Source organism: Cebus imitator, unplaced genomic scaffold (assembly GCF_001604975.1).
Source record: "Cebus imitator isolate Cc_AM_T3 unplaced genomic scaffold, Cebus_imitator-1.0 Scaffold565, whole genome shotgun sequence".
Lineage (NCBI taxonomy): Eukaryota > Metazoa > Chordata > Mammalia > Primates > Cebidae > Cebus > Cebus imitator.
In genome coordinates, this window is record NW_016107880.1 from 49,087 (window position 1) to 68,977 (window position 19,891).

General features: G+C 43.5%; 1 protein-coding gene across 14 annotated transcripts in view; it reads right to left on the reverse strand.

Moving 5' to 3' along the window:
* The window catches only part of DLGAP1 (DLG associated protein 1), a 980,899-nt gene that overhangs the window by 9,555 nt on the left and 951,453 nt on the right, over window positions 1–19,891 (reverse strand). For all 14 annotated transcript variants that reach the window (XM_037734016.1, XM_037734015.1, XM_037734014.1 and 11 more), the window contains one exon: window positions 2,008–2,099. In XM_037734016.1, the coding sequence (XP_037589944.1) occupies window positions 2,008–2,099 (92 nt within the window). The remainder of the gene's footprint in view (window positions 1–2,007; window positions 2,100–19,891) is intronic.

Below are 19,891 nucleotides of genomic sequence, written 5' to 3' on the forward strand. Positions count from 1 at the left end.
AAGTTTGCAAATTAGTAGTTCTGTACCTGGCCCATAGCTGAAGCTTGATAGAGTATTTCTGTTGGATTGGGCCGGGCACAGTGGCTCACGCCTGTAATCTCAGCACTTTGGGAGGCTGAGGCGGGCGGATCATGAGGTCAGGAGATCAAGACCATCCTGGCCAACATGGTGAAATCTTGTCTCTACTAAAAATACAAAAAATTAGCTGGGCATGGTGGCATGTGCCTGTAATCCCAGCTACTTGGGAGGCTGAGGCAGGAGAATCACCTGAACCAGGGAGTCAGAGGTTGCAATGAGCAGAGACTGCGCCACTGCACTCCAGTCTGGTGACAGAGCAAGATTCTGTCTCAAAAAAGAATTAAAAAATAAAAAATAAAGAATATTTGTTGGATTGAATTTTTTTTTTTTTTTTGAGATGAAGTTTCACTCTTGTGGCCCAGGCTGGAGTGTAGTGGGGCAATCTTGGCTCACTGCAGCCTCTGCCTCCCGGGTTTAAGTGATTCTCCTGCCTCAGCCTCCTGAGTAGCTGGTATTACAGGCGCCTACCACCATGTCCACCTAATTTTTTGTATTTTTAGTAGAAATGGGGTTTCATCATGTTGGCCAGGCTGATCTTGAACTCCTGACCTCTGGTGATCCACCCGACTCGGCCTCCCAAAGTGCTGGGATTACAGGTGTGAGCCATAGTGCCTGGTCTGAATTAACTTATGAATAAATTTACTAATACAAATGATCTCACATACCACAATAAATTTCTGGAAAATTGGAAGAAGGGTGAGTTTATTTTTTCTGAGAGAGGGGAAAATTAATTTTAAATGTGTGTGTATTGGGCAGGGTACAGGAATAGCCCTTAAGAGAGATTACAAAAAGAAAAGAGGAAAGGAGACTACCAGCTTTTCCATTCTTTATATTTTCTCTTGATCCCTGTCTACATAAATTTCTTTCAGTCTATATTTCTCCTTGTTAACAAGAAGTGGTTAAAACTCCAAAGTCATGCCTGTCAATTGTTGGGATAAAAGAAAAACGAAAAACCTCTAAGGTCATATTTTAAGTCATTTAGATTGCAAATAATTGTTTTCACTTGCCACAGTGTAAACAAGTTGCTTTTCATTTCCTTTGTTTTAGATCTAGCTTGACCAAAAATTAAGCAATAAAAGCTATACTTGTAGATTTTTTTTTTTTTTTTTTTTTTTTTTGAGACAGAGTCTTACTCTGTCTCCCAGGCTAGAGTGCAATGGCGTGATCTCGGCTCACTGCAACCTCCGCCTCCCAGGTTCAAGCAATTCTCTTGCTTCAGCGTCCCGAGTAGCTGGGATTACAGGCACCCACCACCACGCTCAGCTAATTTTTGTATTTTTAGTAGAGATGGGGTTTCACCATATAGGCCAGAGTGGTCTCAAACTCCTGACCTCAGGTGATCCGCCTGCTTTGGCCTCCCAAAGTGCTGGGATTACAGGCGTGAGCCACTGCGCCCAGCCTGTTTTGCTTTGTTTTTGCATGTCCAAGAAGGATGAATTCTTCACTTGTCTCAAGGAGATCAAATCTATATTTTGTGATGCCCTTGACTTCTGGCTCTTGAATTAAAACAGAGAACTCAGATTAGGATATAGTCATTGACTGCCATTTTAGAAAGAAAATCACTATCCATAATGATTTTTTTGAGCAATATTATTTTTGAAATATAAGGCTCCTTCATATTTTGGTAAGAACAATAAAATCAGAGATGCCATAGGAAAGCCAGGAAAATGGAAAATTTTCTGTTACAAAAAAAGCAGGAAATAGTTTTAACTTGATTGAATTTTTTCTTCTAAGATTATTTAAGTGAAAAATAAATATTTTAAGACAAACAGAAAATAAGATTCATCCGAAAATTCTCTGTTCCAAGTGAGAGACTCCAGTGGACGTTGACTTGGTTCAAAATCAGTTTTACTTTAGTTGGGCTAGTCCTGGTGACATGTTCTTCTCATGGCGCTAGCAGGGAAATTGTAGAAGGAGAGTGTTACCTACCAGGTTTTCTTCACACAGTTCTCTGAACTGGTAGAATTTCTGGGCCATGAGAAGTTGGGCACTGCCCACTGCAGTTCGGATTTTTCCTAGAACTGAAAAGAGCAAATATACAAGAAGTTTACACATTATGCTTCATTGTCGAGATTTAGTCTGGTAAAGCAAAGAGGAAGTTATGCTGTAATAATTAGGGAAAATGGCACACACACACACTGAACACTCACGCCCACCCAGACAGCCCAATCACTGCCATGACCCTGTGATCTATGTCATGGAGGCTCCTGGGTTAAAGTAATAAAATCAGCTTGGAAAAACACATGCCCATCCTGCATATTTCTTGGGAGTAATGGAGTTTTCCAGCACAGATTGGATGTTATCAAGAGAAGAGGCAAACAGTTGTGTTTTTTTTGTTCTTGTTGTTTTTTTTTAAACTTCCTTTACCGCAAAGGGTGAATTTCAAGTGTTTACCAGTATAGTTCTGGATTGATGGAGTCAGCAGTCATGGTCAGCTGGCTTGTTTTTCTAATACAAACCCAAACACAAGGAAAGCAATACTAAATTGGAAGGGGAATCTCTTGGCACTCACCATATCCCATCCATATCCTTCCTTATTTTTCCGGAGCTCAGTCACTGGTACTGTCAGGAAAGAGCTGTGGCCGATTGAAATATTTTCTAGGCAGTGAACATGTTCAGCCTGTTGCCTAGAAAACGCCAGGGCCATCCTAGCTTTTACACTCTGCAGCCCAATCTTCTTGTTAATATAGGGTGAATTTCCTGGGCACTGTGCTGAAATCTCTGTCTCTGCAAGCAAGCTACTTCTTGTCTCCCAAGCAGTCCAAGGCACCTTTCAGTTGTGGGCGTGCTCAGACGAGTGGAGCCCCTCTCTGCTGAGCAGTGCCCAGTGTCCCTGGGCTCGCCTGCACCGTTGGGGACTGGGCGCAGCCTCTCTGCTACCCACCAGGCTGTTCTCAACGTGCCCTCACGGTCAGGAAGAAAGGGATCAAAAACTAGAGCAGGAGAACTTCTCAGAAGAGCACTTGCCTCGCTGGAAATCTTCAAGGGGAAGATATAGCACAGGATTAAGCAATCCGGTTGTTCTGAATTTGCAGAACCAGAGACCCGAGTGGAATGAAGTCTCCCTTTCTCAACCTCATTCCGCACAAGGTCTGAGCGACAAAACTGAAGAATAAGAAACTCCATTCTGGCCCAGGGTTTTCTAGCAATTTGCTCCATTATTTGTTTAAAACTGCTAGGCTAGATAACAGTTTCTTTCTTTCTTTTTTTTTAGACAGTTTTGCTCGTTGCCCAGGCTAGAGTGCAGTGGCGCGATCCCGGCTCACCACAACCTCTGCCTCCCAGGTTCACGCAATTCTCCTGCTTAAGCCCCCGGGTAGCTGTGACAGGCACAAGCCACCACCCCTGGCTAATTTTGTGGGGTTTCTCCATGTTGGTCAGGCTGGTCTCAAACTCCCAGACTCAAGTGATCTGCCCGCCTTCGCCTCACAAAGTACTGGGATTACAGGCGTGAGCTACCTGTGCTTGGCCTGGTAATGGTTTCTGATACACATTCTACCTACACGTTACTCAAATTTTTTCAGCATTCCCATACGTCACCCAGTGCATTTATACTTCCTCCAATATGTCACCAGCCATACCAAACAGCTCACAGGCAGATATTATTTGCCTTCCTCGTGTTCTCAAGGGGTGTCCCTTGACAGCTGTCTGGTAGCAATTTTTTAGGCCTAAGTTTGTAACTGTTTTTCTGTTCTGCCTTTAAAATCTCTCAGGATGGTTATCCTTTTCCTCTTTAATAAATCAGTTGTGCAAGAACACCTCTCCTTTTCTTATCCTCAGAAAGGACAGCTTATGGAGACACAAGGCCTGAGTGGGCCAGGGCCCTCACCAGCTACTGCCTGGACAAGTCACTTTCTCTACTTTCTCCCATTTGTAAAGTGGGGCTAATGGCACCTATTTGGAGGGTTGTTGTGAAGGTTAAAAGCGTTAGTGTAGGCCGGGCGCAGTGGCTCATGCCTGTAATCCCAGCACTTTGGGAGGCCGAGGCGGGTGGATCACGAGGTCAAGAGATCAAGACCATCCTGGTCAACATGGTGAAACCCCGTCTCTACTAAAAATACAAAAAATCAGCTGGGCATGGTGGCGCATGCCTGTCATCCCAGCTACTCAGGAGGCTGAGGCAGGAGAATTGCCTGAACCCAGGACGCAGAGGTTGCGGTGAGCCGAGATTGCGCCATTGCACTCCAGCCTGGGTAACAAGAGTGAAACTTCGTCTCAAAAAAAAAAAAAAAAAAGCGTTAGTGTATTTGAATTGCTTAGGGCTGTGTTAGATTTATAGTAAGCACTTAATAATTATTGGTTATTATCTAGGATCAGAAACCTCTACCTCTTCTACTGGTGCGCCCACTGTGAGAGCCACACTTGCCCTGGCTAGGAGAGAAGAGGATAAAACAAAGTCTGGATTATTTAAGAGGGCTGGACATCTTGGTCTACTGGGACAGGTGTGCTCTCTGGATGACCTGTTCCAGCTCCAAGAAGGTATATGGAGCAGATACTTCCTAGGTGAGGATGTGGTTGTAGGTAAGCACTGAGGTTTATGGGAACCTCTGAATTATCTTGCCGAAGGGTAGGACTGCGAGATTGGCAAATCTCAGAATGGATCCTCGGAGGTTAGGACCAGGGTACCTAGCTCTTCACTTTGCTGGTTGGGTTCCATAGCTCTTGGGAGCTATCACAGAAACTCCAGCTATTCTGATTTACCTAAAAACTTTGAGCTGATGGTTCTCAATTACGTCTGATGTCCTGAACTATATAATAGACTGCCATGGCTGGGTGCGGTGGCTCATGCTTGTAATCCCAGCACTTTGGGAGGCCAAGGCGGGTGGATCACGAGGTCAGGAGTTCAAGACTAGCCTGGCCAAGATGGTGAAACCTCGTTCCTACTAAAAATACAGAAAAATTAGCCGGGTGTGTTGGCAGATGCCTGTAATGCCAGCTACTCGGGAGGCTGAGGCAGAGAATTGTTTGAACCAGGGAGGCAGAGGTTGCAGTGAGCCTAGATCACGCCACTGCACTCCAGTCTGGGCAACAGAGTCAGACTCACTCTCAAGGAAAAAAAAAAATAGACTGCCATAATAAAAGTAGCTCAGTAAGACAGTGATTCTCAAAAGAGGAGACGACAGCACTGTTCTAAGCCATTATTCAGGCAACACGCAACCACAAATGCTGGGCTAACTCAGATGTCTTCTTGAAAGTAAAACAAGGGACATCTTTCTTCATTCAGCATGGCCTGGCAAGAGCCCTGGCAAAATATCTGGGGCGGAGCTGTGGCCCTTCTGTTTCCCGAGCTTTTACCATCATGTTCCTTGCATGGAAATTCCCTACTGGCTCCAGGATACTTGCAACTCCTGTGTCCAGGAGATGACCTTTCCTAGGCCCAGGGTGTGGAGATGACCACTTGGGCCTAGAATGAGATCATGAGACAGGGAGGCTTGGGAGCAGAAGGTGACAACTCATATTTCCTTGTCCCCCACACTTTCTTTTCCAGAGAACTAAAAACTCACTTTGATTTTATAAGCTCTAATAGAGATGTTTTGTTTTCTTCCATTAGACACTCACTTGGTGTATGAGATAAGTTCTTTCTTCCAAAAGTAAATTTCACATTTGTTGCACATGCCTTGAGGAAGTTGAAATTAATCAACAATAAATGGCAAACACCAGTAGAAGTAAGAAGTAGAAATAAAAAGGCTGAAAGTTGGTAAAGAAATGAAATGAAGAAGAAAGAAGCATCTTGATGTTGTTTTGAAACTACTCTAAAATATTCAATACCAACTTTTAGGGTGGAAAAAAAAATACAGTTGGCCTTCTGTATCCATGGGTTTTGCATCTATGGATTAAACCAACCTTGGGTCTCACTATGTGGCCCAGGTCAGTCTTGAACTCCTGGCCTCCCAAAGTGCTGGGATTACAGACATGAGCCACCACATCCAGCTGAATTTGTTTTCTTTTTCCCTTTTCTCTCTCTCCTATGAAATGATGCCCTACAGATAAAGTATATGTTCTCCACTCCTATCCCTTTTTATCCCCAGAGGAAACCATTGCAGTAGAGAATGACTATTTTGGTCCCATCACTGAGTTCATAAGGTCTCTTTTCTGGTCCTGGAAAGGTGATAGCTAAGGGTCTTTTTGAGTGTTAGGTTGGGGAAATCCCACTAATGCAGTTGAGACCTCACAGCCAACAGCAGCAGATTTTCTCTGAAAGTTAGAAATGGGGTTTTAAGGCTCTATGGGTGTTGAGTTGATCTCTTTCACATTCTGGTCCATGCTTTCTTTCCAGACTGTTCATCCCAGATGTGGTTAACAGTTTTAGCCACCCATCTCCCATAGAGCACATTCAAGTGCATCTTGCAGAATAATTATCTCTGCTGTATCACCCAGGCAAGCCATTTAACCATGACTCATATCATCTATTTGTGAAACAATCAGATAATAAGCCTTGTATTGCGGGGCAGTTCCTTTTATATAAGTAGATCTAGTCTCCCCAGACACTGTATAGGCACCTGATGGTGAGGCTTATAGACTCCTTCCTTTCCTTTCCTTCCCCAGCTCCTCTGTTAATCTGTCCTTCAGTAGAAGTACAAAACAAAACAGAAAATGCAGTTGAATGGAATTCCTCCTATTTAAGAAGTAAGCACTCTATAAACTCCCCCACTTACAATTCTTAAAACCCCTCACTCCACAGCAGCTACTTAAGAAGACCCAAAGCAGAGAGGACAGGCCTGGGTTAGTGAATCACATAAAGTCAGGAAGATCTTTTAGGAGGCCTTTGTGAATATGTGTTTACTTAAATTATCACCACTTTGTATTTCAAAACTCACAAACAGGCATCTAATTAGATCCTCGAAGGACCCTATGAGTCAGAGCAGATAACTCCAGTTGAGAAAACTTGTGCTCAAACTACAAAGTCTCTTCCCCAGGGACACCTGCAGTGGCCAGTCCCTATCTTCTGACCACAGTCTAGTTGGGCCCTCTTCTCTCTACACTCACTGAAAATTGCGTCTGAATCTACTTAACTGGAAGCTATCTGAGTGTGATTTCTTTCTTTTTTTTCTTTACTATAGTAAGAACACTTAACATGAAATCTACCCTCTTAACAAATATTTAAGTGCACAATACAGTTTTGTTAATGGTGGTGCAATGTTGTACAGCAGATCTTGAGAACTTACTCACCTTGCATGACTCTAGATCCACTGAACAGTAATTCCCATCTCCCCAGACCCTGGCACCCACCGTTCCACTCTGTTTCTGTGAGTTTGACTATTTTAGATACCTCACAGAAGCAGAATCATGGAGTATTTATTCTCCAGTGACTGGCTTATTCCGCCCAGCATATAGTCCTCCAGTCTCATCCATGTTGTTGCATATGGCAGACTTTCCTTCTTTTTCAAAGTGGAATACTATTTTATTGTATGTATATACCGCATTCCATTTATCCACTGAGTGTGATTTCTATTTGTTTGTTTATTTATTTATGGATGGGGTCTCACTATGCTGTCCCAGGCTGGAGGGCAGTGGCTACTCACAGGCATGATCAAGGGGTACTACAGCCCTCAAATCCTTGCCATAGCCTTCTGAGCAGCTGGGACTGCAGGTGTGTACCACTATGCCAGGCTGCATGTAATTTTTTCCCAGCCAGTGCCAATGGATAGGGGTGAGGGGCATAGTAAGTCAGTGGGAGACTTGGAAGAAATTCATCAAGCCTGATCAGCGTCCCACATTAGGAAGAGAGAGCAAAGCACATCCAGCTCCCTGAAGTGACAGGGAGGGAAGGCAATTTCAATCCTGAAAAGAAGCGAGGAACCAGGGACAACTTGAAAGAAATGGCGGGTATAAGTTTCAAGTTTTGTTTGTCTTTTAAAGATTATATATCATAATGAGAAGCAGAGAACAGCCATTTTGGCTGTGGGAAGGGGAATCTTTTATGCAAACTATGATTTGAAATGTCCTGACTACATTCAAAGACCCAGCCATTTAGAAGAGCGCATATCTCCTCTTTCCGACTGACCTCTGTGGGATAGGTTGTTATTCTGAGAAAAGGAGGTAGTATAAGAGGCACAGGGATGAAGAGAAAGAACACTTTCTTTTAACCCTCCCAGTGGGTCTATGGCAAAGCCGCAAGGAGTTTCAGTGTGCTGGTGATACCAAAGGAAAACAAACACCATTTAACTTTTGGCTGGGTTAAAATCAGGATTACAATCCTTGGGCATAATTAGCATATGTATCCTTTCCTATTCAAGAGGAGTTAGGTCTCTAGAACTGAAAAGACAGACGTGCTCATTTTTCTAACTGCTTTTTTTTTTTTTGAGACAGAGTCTTACTCTGTCACCCAGGCTGGAGTACAGTAGCGTGATCTCAGCTCACTGCAATCTCCACTTCCCAGGTTCAAGTGATTCTCCTGCCTCAGCCTCCCGAATGGCTGGGATTACAGGTGCCTGCCACCATGGCTGGCTAATTTTTGTATTTTTAGTGGAGACGGGGTTTTGCCATGTTGGCCAGTTGGTCTCCATCTCCTGTCCTTGGGTGATCCGCCCACCTTGGCCTCCCAAAGTGCTGGGATTACAGGTATGAGCCACTGCACCCAGCCTCTCTGACTGCTTCTTATTCTTACATTATACTACACCTAACTCCACGATCATCAGACCTTATAAGGCCTCAGAAACAGAGAAGAATAGACATAATTCTTATATCCTCAAAGTAGGTTCCCTAAAACCTGGACACGACAGACATCCCTGCAATGGATTATATCTGACTGGCCCCCAGTGGTGAAGGTTACTACGGTGGACATGCTACATAGAACTCATCATATTTTTCTGCCACCTACACTGTAATTCACCTGGTATGTTTCATTTCAGTCTAACTTTCTCTCTGGGTAAGACAGGCATGCCTCAGACATATTGTGGGTTTGATTCCAGACCACTACAACAAATGAGTATCACAATAGAGTAAGTCACATGAATGTTTTGTTTTCCAGTGCATATGAAAGTTATGTTTACACTATACTGTAGTCTGTTAAGTGTATGATGGTGTTATGTCAAAAAAAAAAGTACCTAATACTTTATTGCAAAAAAATGCTAATGGTCATCTGAGTCGTCAGCAAGTCATAATCTTTTTGCTGAGGGAGGGTCTTGCCTCAATGTGGATGGCTGCTGTGATCAGGGTGGTGGTTGCCAAAGGTAGGGGTGGCTGTGGCAATGTCTCTCTTTAAAATAATTATTTTTTTCATTTTTAATTTTTTGTAGAGACAGGATCTCGCTGTGTTACCCAGGCCGGTCTCAAGCTTCTAGCCTCAAGCAACCCTCTCATCTCGGCTTCCCAAACTGCTGGCATTGCAGACATGAATCACTGCCCCAGCCAGCTGTGGCAATTTTTAAAATCAGACAACAACGAAGTTTGCCACATCGACTGACTTTTCCTTTCATGAAAAGTTTCTCTGTTGCATGCAATATTGTTTGACAGCATTTTACCCACAGTAAAATTTTTTTCAAACTTGGAGTCAAGGCTTGGTGTGGTGGCTCACACCTGTAATCCCGGCACTTTGAGAGGCCGAGACAGGAGGATTACTTGAGCCCAGGTGTTCGAGACCGGCCTAGGTAACATGGCAAAACCCCACCTCTACTAAAAATACGAAAAATTAGTTAGGCTTGGTGGTACATGCCTGAAGTCCAGCTAATCAGGAGGCTGAGGTGAGAGGATCACCTTAGCCTGGGAAGCTGAGGCTGCAGTGAGCCGTGATTATGCCACTGCACTCCAGTCTGGGCAACAGGGGAGACCCTGTCTCAAAAAAAAAAAAAAAAAAAAAGGTGGAGTCAAAATCCGCTCAAAGCTTACCACTGTTTTATCAACTAAGTTGATGTAATATTCTAAATCCCCTGTGGTCATTTCAACAGTGTGCACAGCATCTTCACCAAGAGTACATTCCACCCCAAGAAACTATTTTCTTGGCTCATCCATAAGAAGTAACTCCTCCTAACTTCAAGCTTGATCATGAAATTACAGCAATTCAGTCACATTTACAGGCTTCACTTCTCATTCTATTTCTCTTGCAGTTTTTACCCCATCTGCAGTTTCTTCCTCCACTAAAATCTTGAACCCCTCAAAGTCATCTACGAAGGTTGGAATCAACCTCTAAACTCCTGTTAATGTTGATATTTTGACCTTTTTTCCCATTAATCATAAACGTTCTTAATGGCATCTAGAATGGTGATTCTTTCCCAGAAGGTTTTCTTTTTTTTTTTAATTTTTAAATTACTTTTTTAAATGTTTGCAGGTACATGGTGTATATATTTATGGGGCACATGAGATGTTTTGAAACAGGCATGCAATGTGAAATAAGCGCATCATGGAGAATGGGGTATCCATCCTTTCAAGCATTTATCCTTTGGATTACAAATAGTCCTCCAGAAGGTTTTCGATGGACTTTGCCCAGGTCCACCAGAGGAATCACTCTCTATGGCAGATATAGCCTTATGGAATGTACTTTTAACTAAGAAGACTTGCAAGTTGAAATGACTCTTTGATCCATATGCTGCAGAATTAATGTTGTATTCATCTGTTTTCATGCTGCTGATAAAGACATACCTGAGATTGGGTAATTTATAAAGGAGAGACACTTAATGGACTCATGATTACACCTGGCTGAAGAAGCCTCAGTCATGGCGGAAGGTGAAATGCACATCTTACATGGCGGTAGACAAGAGAGAATGATGATAGGCAAGTGAAAGGGGAAACCCCTTATAAAATCATCAGATCTTGTGAGACTTATTCACCACCACGAGAACAGTGTGAGGAAAACCACCCCCATGATTGAATTATCTCCCACCAGGTCCCTCTCACAACACGTGGGAATCATGAGAACTACAATTCAAGATGAGATTTGGGTGGGGACACAGACAAACCAAATCGGATGTCATGTTTGCAGACATGAAAACAACATTCATCTTCTTGAAATCTTTATCAGAGCTCTTGGGTGACTAGGTGTATTGTCAATAAGCAACAATATTTTGGAAGAAATCTTTTTTTTTGAGCCACAGGTCTCAACAGTGGGCTTAAAGTGTTTAGTAAACCATGCTGTAAACAGAGACACTCTCATCTAGGTTCTGTTCTTCTACTTATAGAGCACCCGTTAAAAGAGCACACAAATTTAGCATAATTTTCAAGGGCCCTAGGCTTTTCAGAATGGTAAATGAGCATTGGCTTCCACTTCAAGTCACCAGCTGCCTGAGCCCCTAACAAGAGAGTGAGCCTGTCCTTTGAAGCTATGAAAGGCCTAAATGGCATCTTCTTCCAATAGAAGGCTATTTTGTCTACATTGAAAATCTGTTGTTTAGTGTAATCATCTTCATCAGTGGTCTTAGCTAGATCTTCCAGATAACTTACTGCAGCTTCTCCATCAGCACTTGGAATTCACCTTACGTGTTTATGTTATGGAGACAGCTTCTTTCTTTAAAACTTCATGAACCAACATTTGCTAGCTTCAGACTTTCCTTCTTCAGCTTCCTGGCCTCTCTCAGCTTTCACAGAATTCAAGAGAGTTGCAATGTTGCTCTGATTAAGCTTTGGCTTAAGGGAATGTTGTGCCTGGTTTGATCTTCTATCCAGTCCACTCAAAGGTCATTCATATCAACAAAAAGGCTGTTTCTCTTCCTTACCATTTGTATGTTCACTTGGGTAGCACTTTTAACTTCCTTCAAGAAGTTTTCCTTTGCATTCACAACTTGGCTATTTGGCACAAAAAAACCTAGCCTCTGGCTTATTTTGCCTTTTGACATGCTTCCTCACTAAGCTTAATCATTTATTGCTTTTGATTAAAAGGAGAGACTTGCAACTCTTCACTTGAACACGTAGAGGCCATTATTGGGTTATTAACTGGCCTACTTTCAGTATTATTGTAACTCAAGGCATAGGACAGCCCTAGAAGAAGGAGAGAGACAGGGGATCTGCGGGTCAGTGGAGCAGTCAGAACATATACACCATTTATTGATTAAGTTCACTGTCTTATATGGGCACGGTTCATGGTGCTCCAAAACAATTACGATAGTAACGTGAAGGGTCACTGATCACAAATCACAATAGCAGATATATAATAATGAAAACACCTGAAATATTATGAGAATTACCAAGCTGTGACACAAAAACACAAAATGAGCATATGTTTTTGGAAAGATGGTGCTGATAGACTTGGTCAACTCAGGGTTGCCACAAACCTTCAATTTGTTTAAAAAAAAAAAAGCAGTATTTTCAAAGTGCAATAAAGCAGTGCCAATAAAATAAGGTGTGCTTGTGTGGGGGAAGAGTGTAGGCGTGGGGCTGGGAACAATTAGCTCACCAATTACCAGCTGTTGATCATGGGAAAGTTTATCAGACTCAGAATCTTTTTCCTTTAATGATCATAATACCATCTTCATAGCATTACAGATTACTTAAGGAAACAATATAGGTAAACGTGAGAATGTAGTAGGAATTATAACTCCTATAACCGATCTACATTCTTTAGTTCTTGGGCATTTACCTAAAAGGTGGCAGTACCCAAAAAAGGACATGATTTCTCTTGCTAATGTTCACACTCCAACTTCTCTCTCCAGTAGTATGGACTAATTTAATGTCCTTCTTTTTTGGTGGCTTTTATTCAGGCAGATTTTCGCAAGTGTCACTGAGTGGTGAATAATTTTTCTATGTGTATAAGAAATCCATAACAATTTTTCAGGGGCTCATAATCTAGCACAGTTTCCCCCAACTATCAGAGCTAGAACAGTGGCCAACTGGCTACTGGGTGACACAGTCACACAGAGGAGACAGGACATTAAAGCACACTGGACACTAGACCATTCAGTCAGAGCCTTGCTCTGAAAACAGACTTTGCAAAATGAAGGGTCAGAGCCCTCCTCAATAATGGCAGCTTCTATGGCAAAACAAGATCCACCCTCAGGTACAGAAATGATGGCAGATAAACCCCACTAGCCCGTACAGCTATATTTCCACCCTATTTTCCAGATAGTGCTTAGCCATGTGACTTCACACCATAAATCATGGTCTCCAAACTTGGCTGATCTTTCACTGCTGCCCTTTAACCCATTAGTGATGTGTTTGGTTACCTCCTTCTCTAAGCCTAATTTCCTCAACCTTATTCATTCTCAACTCCAGCCCCTACTCCCGCATCTTCAACAACAACCCTGCCTCCTATGAGATGAAAATGGAGGGAATCAGGCATGAACACTACTGTGGTTTGGAAGGTAGTGTCTCCTCCAAAATGTATGTTGAAACTGAATCCCCAGTGCAACAACAATAAGAGGTGTGGCATTTTGGAGGTGATTAAGTCATGTGACCTCTGCCCTCATGAATTTAGTTGGTGCCTTTATTAAAGGACTTGAAGGTGAGGGGACCACCTCTTGCCCTTCTGCCTCTTCTGCTACCCAAGGACACAGGATCTGTTACCTCTGGAGGATGCAGCAGCAGGCACCATATTGGAAGCAGAGAGCAGCCCTCACCAGACATACAACCTGCTGACACTTTGACCTTGGACTTCTTCGCAACTAAAGCAATAAAAAATAAATTTCTATTGTTTAAAAATTATCCAGTCTTGCGCATTAGGACAAATACCTAATGCATGTGGGACTTAAAACCTAGATGACAGGTTGATAAATGCAGCAAACCACCATGGCACATGTACACGTATGTAACAAACCTGCACGTTCAGCACATGCATCCCAGAGCTTAAAGTAACATAAAATAAAATAAATTACCCAGTCTTTGGTATTTTGTTGGAGCAGCACAAACAAACTCAGACAAATACTGTCAGTGTTCTGCCTCTCCTAATATTCCTCCCTGACCAGTCCCCTAAACCTCTCTCCACGCCCTAATGTCTTCTCTACATCCACTCTTCCCGTCTGCATGTGTCCTTGGTCTGATTCCCTCCCTGCTGCCCTGAGGACTTGCTGTGTGAGCCAGTCTCTCTCTCAGCTCCTCTGCCAGTGCCTTGCCTGAGATGTCTGGCAGCATCTGCAAGTCTTTCTCATTCTAAGTGGGGCAACTCCTCCCAACCTTATGGGCCCCTCCAGCTAACATAAAATTTTTCTTCTCCCTTGTTATTGGCTGAATTGCATTTTCCTAAAATTTACACGTAGAATTCCTAACCTCCAGTACCTCAGAATGTGACTCTGTTTGGAGACAGGCTCCTTAAAGAGGTGATTAAGTTACAGTGAGGTCATTCCCATGGGCTGTAATCCACTATCACTGATGTCCTTATAAGGACTGGAGATGAGGGCCAGGCACAGTGGCTCACGACTGTAACCTCAGCACTTTGTGGGGGCCGAGGCAGGTGGATCACCTGAGTTCAGGAATTCGAGACCAGCCTGGCCACAATGGTGAAACCCCATCTCTACTAAAAATAGAAAAATTAGCCAGGTATGGTGGTGCATGCCTGTTATCCCAGCTACTTGGGAGGGGAGGCTGAGGCAGAATCACTTGAATCCAGGAGACAGAGGTTGCAGTGAGCTTAGATCACACCACTGCACTCAAGCCTGAGCAACAGAGTGAGACTCCATCTTAAAAAAAAAAAGAAAAAGAAAAAGAGTTGGAGATGAGAACACAGACACACACAGAAGGGAGACTCAGGGAGAGTGCGGCGGTCTGCAAGCCAAGGAGAGCAACCTCAAGGGAAATCAGCCTCTTGATCTCGGCCTTCCAGCCTCCAAAACTGAGAAAATATTAATTCCTGCCCCATGGGTACTTCATTATGGCAGCCCTAGCAAACTAACACATTCCATTTAAACCCCTGATTCTCCAGAGGGTGGCATGCCTTTGCTCTTTTTTTTTCTTTTTTTTTTAATTGCATTTTAGGTTTTGGGGTACATGTGAAGAACATGTAAGATTGTTGCATAGGTACACACGTGGCAGTGTGATTTGCTGCCTTCCTCCCCATCACCTATATCTGGCATTTCTCCCCATGCTATCTCTCCCCAACTCCCCAACCCCCACTGTCCCTCCCCTATTTCCCCCCAACAGACCCCAGTGTGTAGTGCTCCCCTCCCTGTGTCCATGTGTTCTCATTGTTCAACACCCACCTATGAATGAGAACATGCAGTGTTTTTCTGTTCTTGTGTCAGTTTGCTGAGAATGATGGTTTCCAGGTTCATCCATGTCCCTACAAAGGACATAAACTCATTGTTTTTGATGGCTGCATAATATTCCATGGTGTATGTGTGCCACATTTTCCCTGTCCAGTCTATCATCGATGGGCATTTGGGTTGGTTCCAGGTCTTTGCTATTGTAAACAGTGCTGCAATGAACATTCGTGTGCACGTGTCCTTATAGTAGAACGATTTGTAATCCTTTGGATATATACCCAGTAATGGGATTGCTGGGTCAAATGGAAGTTCTATTTCTAGGTCCTTAAGGAATTGCCACACTGTCTTCCACAATGGTTGTACTAATTTACACTTCCACCAACAGTGTAAAAGTGTTCCTATTTCTCCACATTCTCTCCAGCACCTGTTGTCTCTAGATTTTTTAATGATCACCATTCGAACTGGCGTGAGATGGTATCTCAATGTAGTTTTGATTTGCATTTCTCTAATGACCAGTGATGATGAGCATTTTTTCATATGTTTGTTGGCCTCATGTGTGTCTTCTTTTGTAAAATGTCTGTTCATGTCCTTTGCCCACTTTTGAATGGGCTTGTTTTTTTCTTGCTCTTTTATTTCTTCTGTTCTCCATTGACTCCACTCCCTGCAGCCCAGCTGTCTCCACCCTCCTCACCCTCTGGACTCTGCCTTTGGCACAGAGGAAACTCAGATCTTTTGGGTCTCCCAACACCACCCTCTGGCTCACTCTGCCCTTTCCTGATGCTGCCTTCCCCGTGCTTGGTGGACGTTTTCTCACTCAGCCTCATAAATGTTGAACACAAAATGTAATCCTGAGCTGACTTCTCCACTCCCTTCCCTCATTCCCTTTTCTCGAATTTTTGACTCCACTGTGTTCTGACCCTAGATGCTTTAGAGGAGCAAACCACTAGCTCAACACTTCCTGTCTCCCCAAATCCATGTTCCCCTCAGGATTCCCTTGGTTTCAATTAGCAGTAATCGTGACTAGGATAAATCTCATTGGCTATGATACTGCCACCGCACAAAGCTGGGGATCCCCTTGTTGGTTACACATAGGGGTACAAGGCTTGATCAGTGCATCCCTAGTGTAAATGTTCTCCATCCCTTGCCATTCTTGGAGGTTTGGCTTCATTAAGGGAACTAGAGGGTTTTCATGTTTCATTTAACTCTCATGGTGACAACTATTTTTTTTTTTTTTTTTTTTTTATTGGGTTTTTTTTTTTTTTTTTTTTTTTTTTTTTGAGATGGAGTATTGTTCTGTTGCTCAGGCTGGAGTGCAGTGGTACGATCTCAGCTCACTGCAACCTCTGCCTCCCGGGTTCAAGCAGTTCTCTGCCTCAGCCTCCCATGTATCTGGGATTACAGGCACCTGCCACCACACCTAACTAATTTTTGCATTTTTAGTAGAGACGGGGTTTCAGCATCTTGGCCAGGATGATCTTCAACTCCTGACCTCGTGATCCACCCGCCTCGGCCTCCCAAAGTGCTGGGATTACAGGTGTGAGCTCATGCTAACAACTTCTCCTTGGTCCTCCGCTCCATGGGATAAGCCCCAAGCCTTTTTCAGCAGAGCAGGTGCAGGCCAAGCTGTCCAGTTTCTCTCTCTGCAGGCTCCCTCTGTACTCCAAGCACCCACAGCTTCCCCAATCCCCAAGGTCTTTCTCTCCGGAGTGTCTTCTCACACCAAGCACTAAGCTGAGACTGTCTCCTCCCCTTGGTGCCCTAGGCAAGCTTCTCTCCCTGTCTGGCAAAGTCCCCACTGTTGTGATTCAGCTTAGGTGCACCTTGCCAGAAAGCCTTACCTTCTTTCACCTCTCCTTCCTCACTGCTCCTAAAATTCCCCTACATAGCTGTCTGCCTTTTTCGAATTCTTTGCAACATGTTCTCTTAATATGTCTGATTTCTAACCAGACTGTGAGCTCTTTGATAGCATAGAGTGTGCCCATGTAACTCCTGTTATCCCCACTGAAGGAATAGGTTTTGAAATTAACTGAGTTATTTACAGACTCCATAACCAGAAAAACAAACTACCTGGGATACCCTAATCCTTGAGCATTCTAATTCTTTAAGGTTTCATCGCGTCTACCACCTCTTTTTAAATTATAGTATTCACTAATTAGCCGATACAGTCTTAGCTGTGATATTATTCCTCTTGCATTGCTATTTGTCATGGTATTTGTGTGACTAGGCTGGAAAAGTCACACCATATGGGATAAGTTGAGTTGTGTTTGTGGATGAATTATATTTCCTTATTCTCAAGTTTTGCCTTCTTCTTACCCACCTGCTTTTTTTTTTTTTTTTTTGAGACGGAGTCTTTCTCTAGTAGTGTGATCTTTGCTCACTGCAACCTCCGCCTCCCAGATCCAAGTCATTCTCCTGCCTCAGCCTCCCAAGTAGCTGGGATTACAGGTGCCTGCTATCATGCCTGGCTAATTTTTGTATTTTTAGTTGAGACAGGGTTTCACCATGGTGGCCAGGCTGGTCTCGAACTCCTGACCTTAAGTGATCCACCCACCTCGGCCTCTCAAAGTGCTGGGATTACAGGTGTGAGCTGCTGCACCCGGCCTCCCACCTGCCCTTTTTTTCCTCAATGTTGTAGTCTTTAGGGGTGAAGAAAGAGAAAGGAAATTTTAAAAGTGGGTCCATCCACTTAAACTTTAAATTCACACGCAATCAACTAATTTTTTTTTTTTTTTAAGACTGAGTCTTACTCTGTCACTCAATCTTACTCTGTCACTCAATCTTACTCTGTCACCCAGTCTTACTCTGTCACCCAGGCTGGAGTGCAGTAACATGATCTTGGCTCACTGCAACCTTCACCTCCTGGGTTCAAGTGATTCTCCTGCCTCAACTTCCTGAGTAGCTGGGATAACAGGTGCCCACCACCACGCCTTGCTATTTTTTGTATTTTTAGTAGAGACGGGGTTTCACCATGTTGGCCAGGCTGGTCTTGAACTCCCGACCTCAGGTGATCCACCCGCCTCGGCCTCCCAAAGTGCTGGAATTACGGGCGTGAGCCACCACGTCCAGCCACAGTCAACTAATATTTGACAAGGGCACCATAAGGATACAATGGGAAAAGGATAACCTTTTCCATAAATAGTCCTAGGAAAGCTGTAGTTCCATAGGTAAAAGAATCAGATCGTATCTTACACCATATCTTACCTTACCCCTTATCTTACACCATACACAAAAATCAATTCAAAATGGATTAAAGACCTAAGTGTAGGACCAGAAACCACACAACTCCCAGAAGAAAACAAAAGGGAAAGGTTCCTCAACACTGGCCTTGGCAATAACGTTTTGGATATTGCACTCAAAGCTCAGGCTACAAAAGCAAAAATAAATAAATGAGACTGCATGAAATTAAAACGCTTCTGTTAGCAAAGGAAACAATCAACAAAATAAGAAGTCAGGCCAGGCACAGTGGCTCATGCCTGTAATCCCAGGACTTTGGGAGGCTGAGGCAGGCAGATCACCTGAGGTCAGGAGTTCCAGACCAGCCTGGCCAACATGGTGAAACCCCATCTCTACTAAAGAAACAAAAATTAGCCAGGCATGGTGGTGCGTGCCTGTGATCCCAGCTACTCAGGAGGCTAAGGCAGGAGAATCACATGAACCTGGGAGACAGGGTTTGCAGTGAGCCAAGGTCACACCACTGCACTCCAGCCTGGGCAACAGAGCAAGAATCCATCCTCCCACCCCCCAAAAAAAATTTAAAAATTAGAAAAATAAAAATAAAAAAGCTACCTACAACCTGGGAAAAAGTATTTGCAAACCACATAATCAATAAGGTTTATAGGCTATAAATCCAAAATTAATGAAGAACTCTTACAACTCACTAGCAGAAAAGCAAATAACCCCAAATAACTCCATTTTAAAATGGGCAAAGGTCCTTCACACAGGGTTTGAACAAGACAAAACAAAAAAAAATAAACAAACAAACAAAACCAGAAGAAGCAAAAATGGGCAAAAGATCTGAACAGACATTTCTCTAAGGAAGACATAACACAAGGCCAGGTACAGTCACTCTTGTCTGTGATCCCAGCACTTTGGGAGACCAAGGCAGGAGGATTGCTTGAGCTCAAGGGTTAGAGACCAGCCAGCCCAAGCAACATAGTGAGATCTTGTCTCCACAGATAATAAGTTTTTGAAAATTTAGCTGGGTCTGATGGCCCACACCTGTGGTCCTAGCTACTCAGAAAACTGAGGTGGGAGAACTGATTGAGCCTGGGCGGATGAGGCTGCAGTGAGCTATCATCACACCACTGCACTCCAGCCAAGGCGACAAAGCAAGAAGAAACTGTGATATATATATATATGGTGAATATTATTCAATCTTAAAAAAGAAAGAGCTCCTGCCCCTTTCCATAACACAGATGGACTGGAGCATATTATGCTAAATCAAATAAGCCAGATACAGAAAGAACAATACTGCATTATATCATTTATATTGAAATTGAAAAAATAATAGCTGAGTGTGGTGGCTGACATCTGTAATTCCAACACTTTGGGAAGCTGAGGTGGGCGGATCATGAGGTCAGGAGATCAAGACCATCCTAGCCAACATGGTGAAACCCCATCTCTACTAAAAATACAAAAATTAACTGGGTGTGGCGGCATGTGCCTGTAATCTCAGCTACTCGGGAAGCTGATGCAGGAGAATCACTTGAACCTGGGCGGCGGAGGTTGCAGTGAGCTGAGATCGCATCATG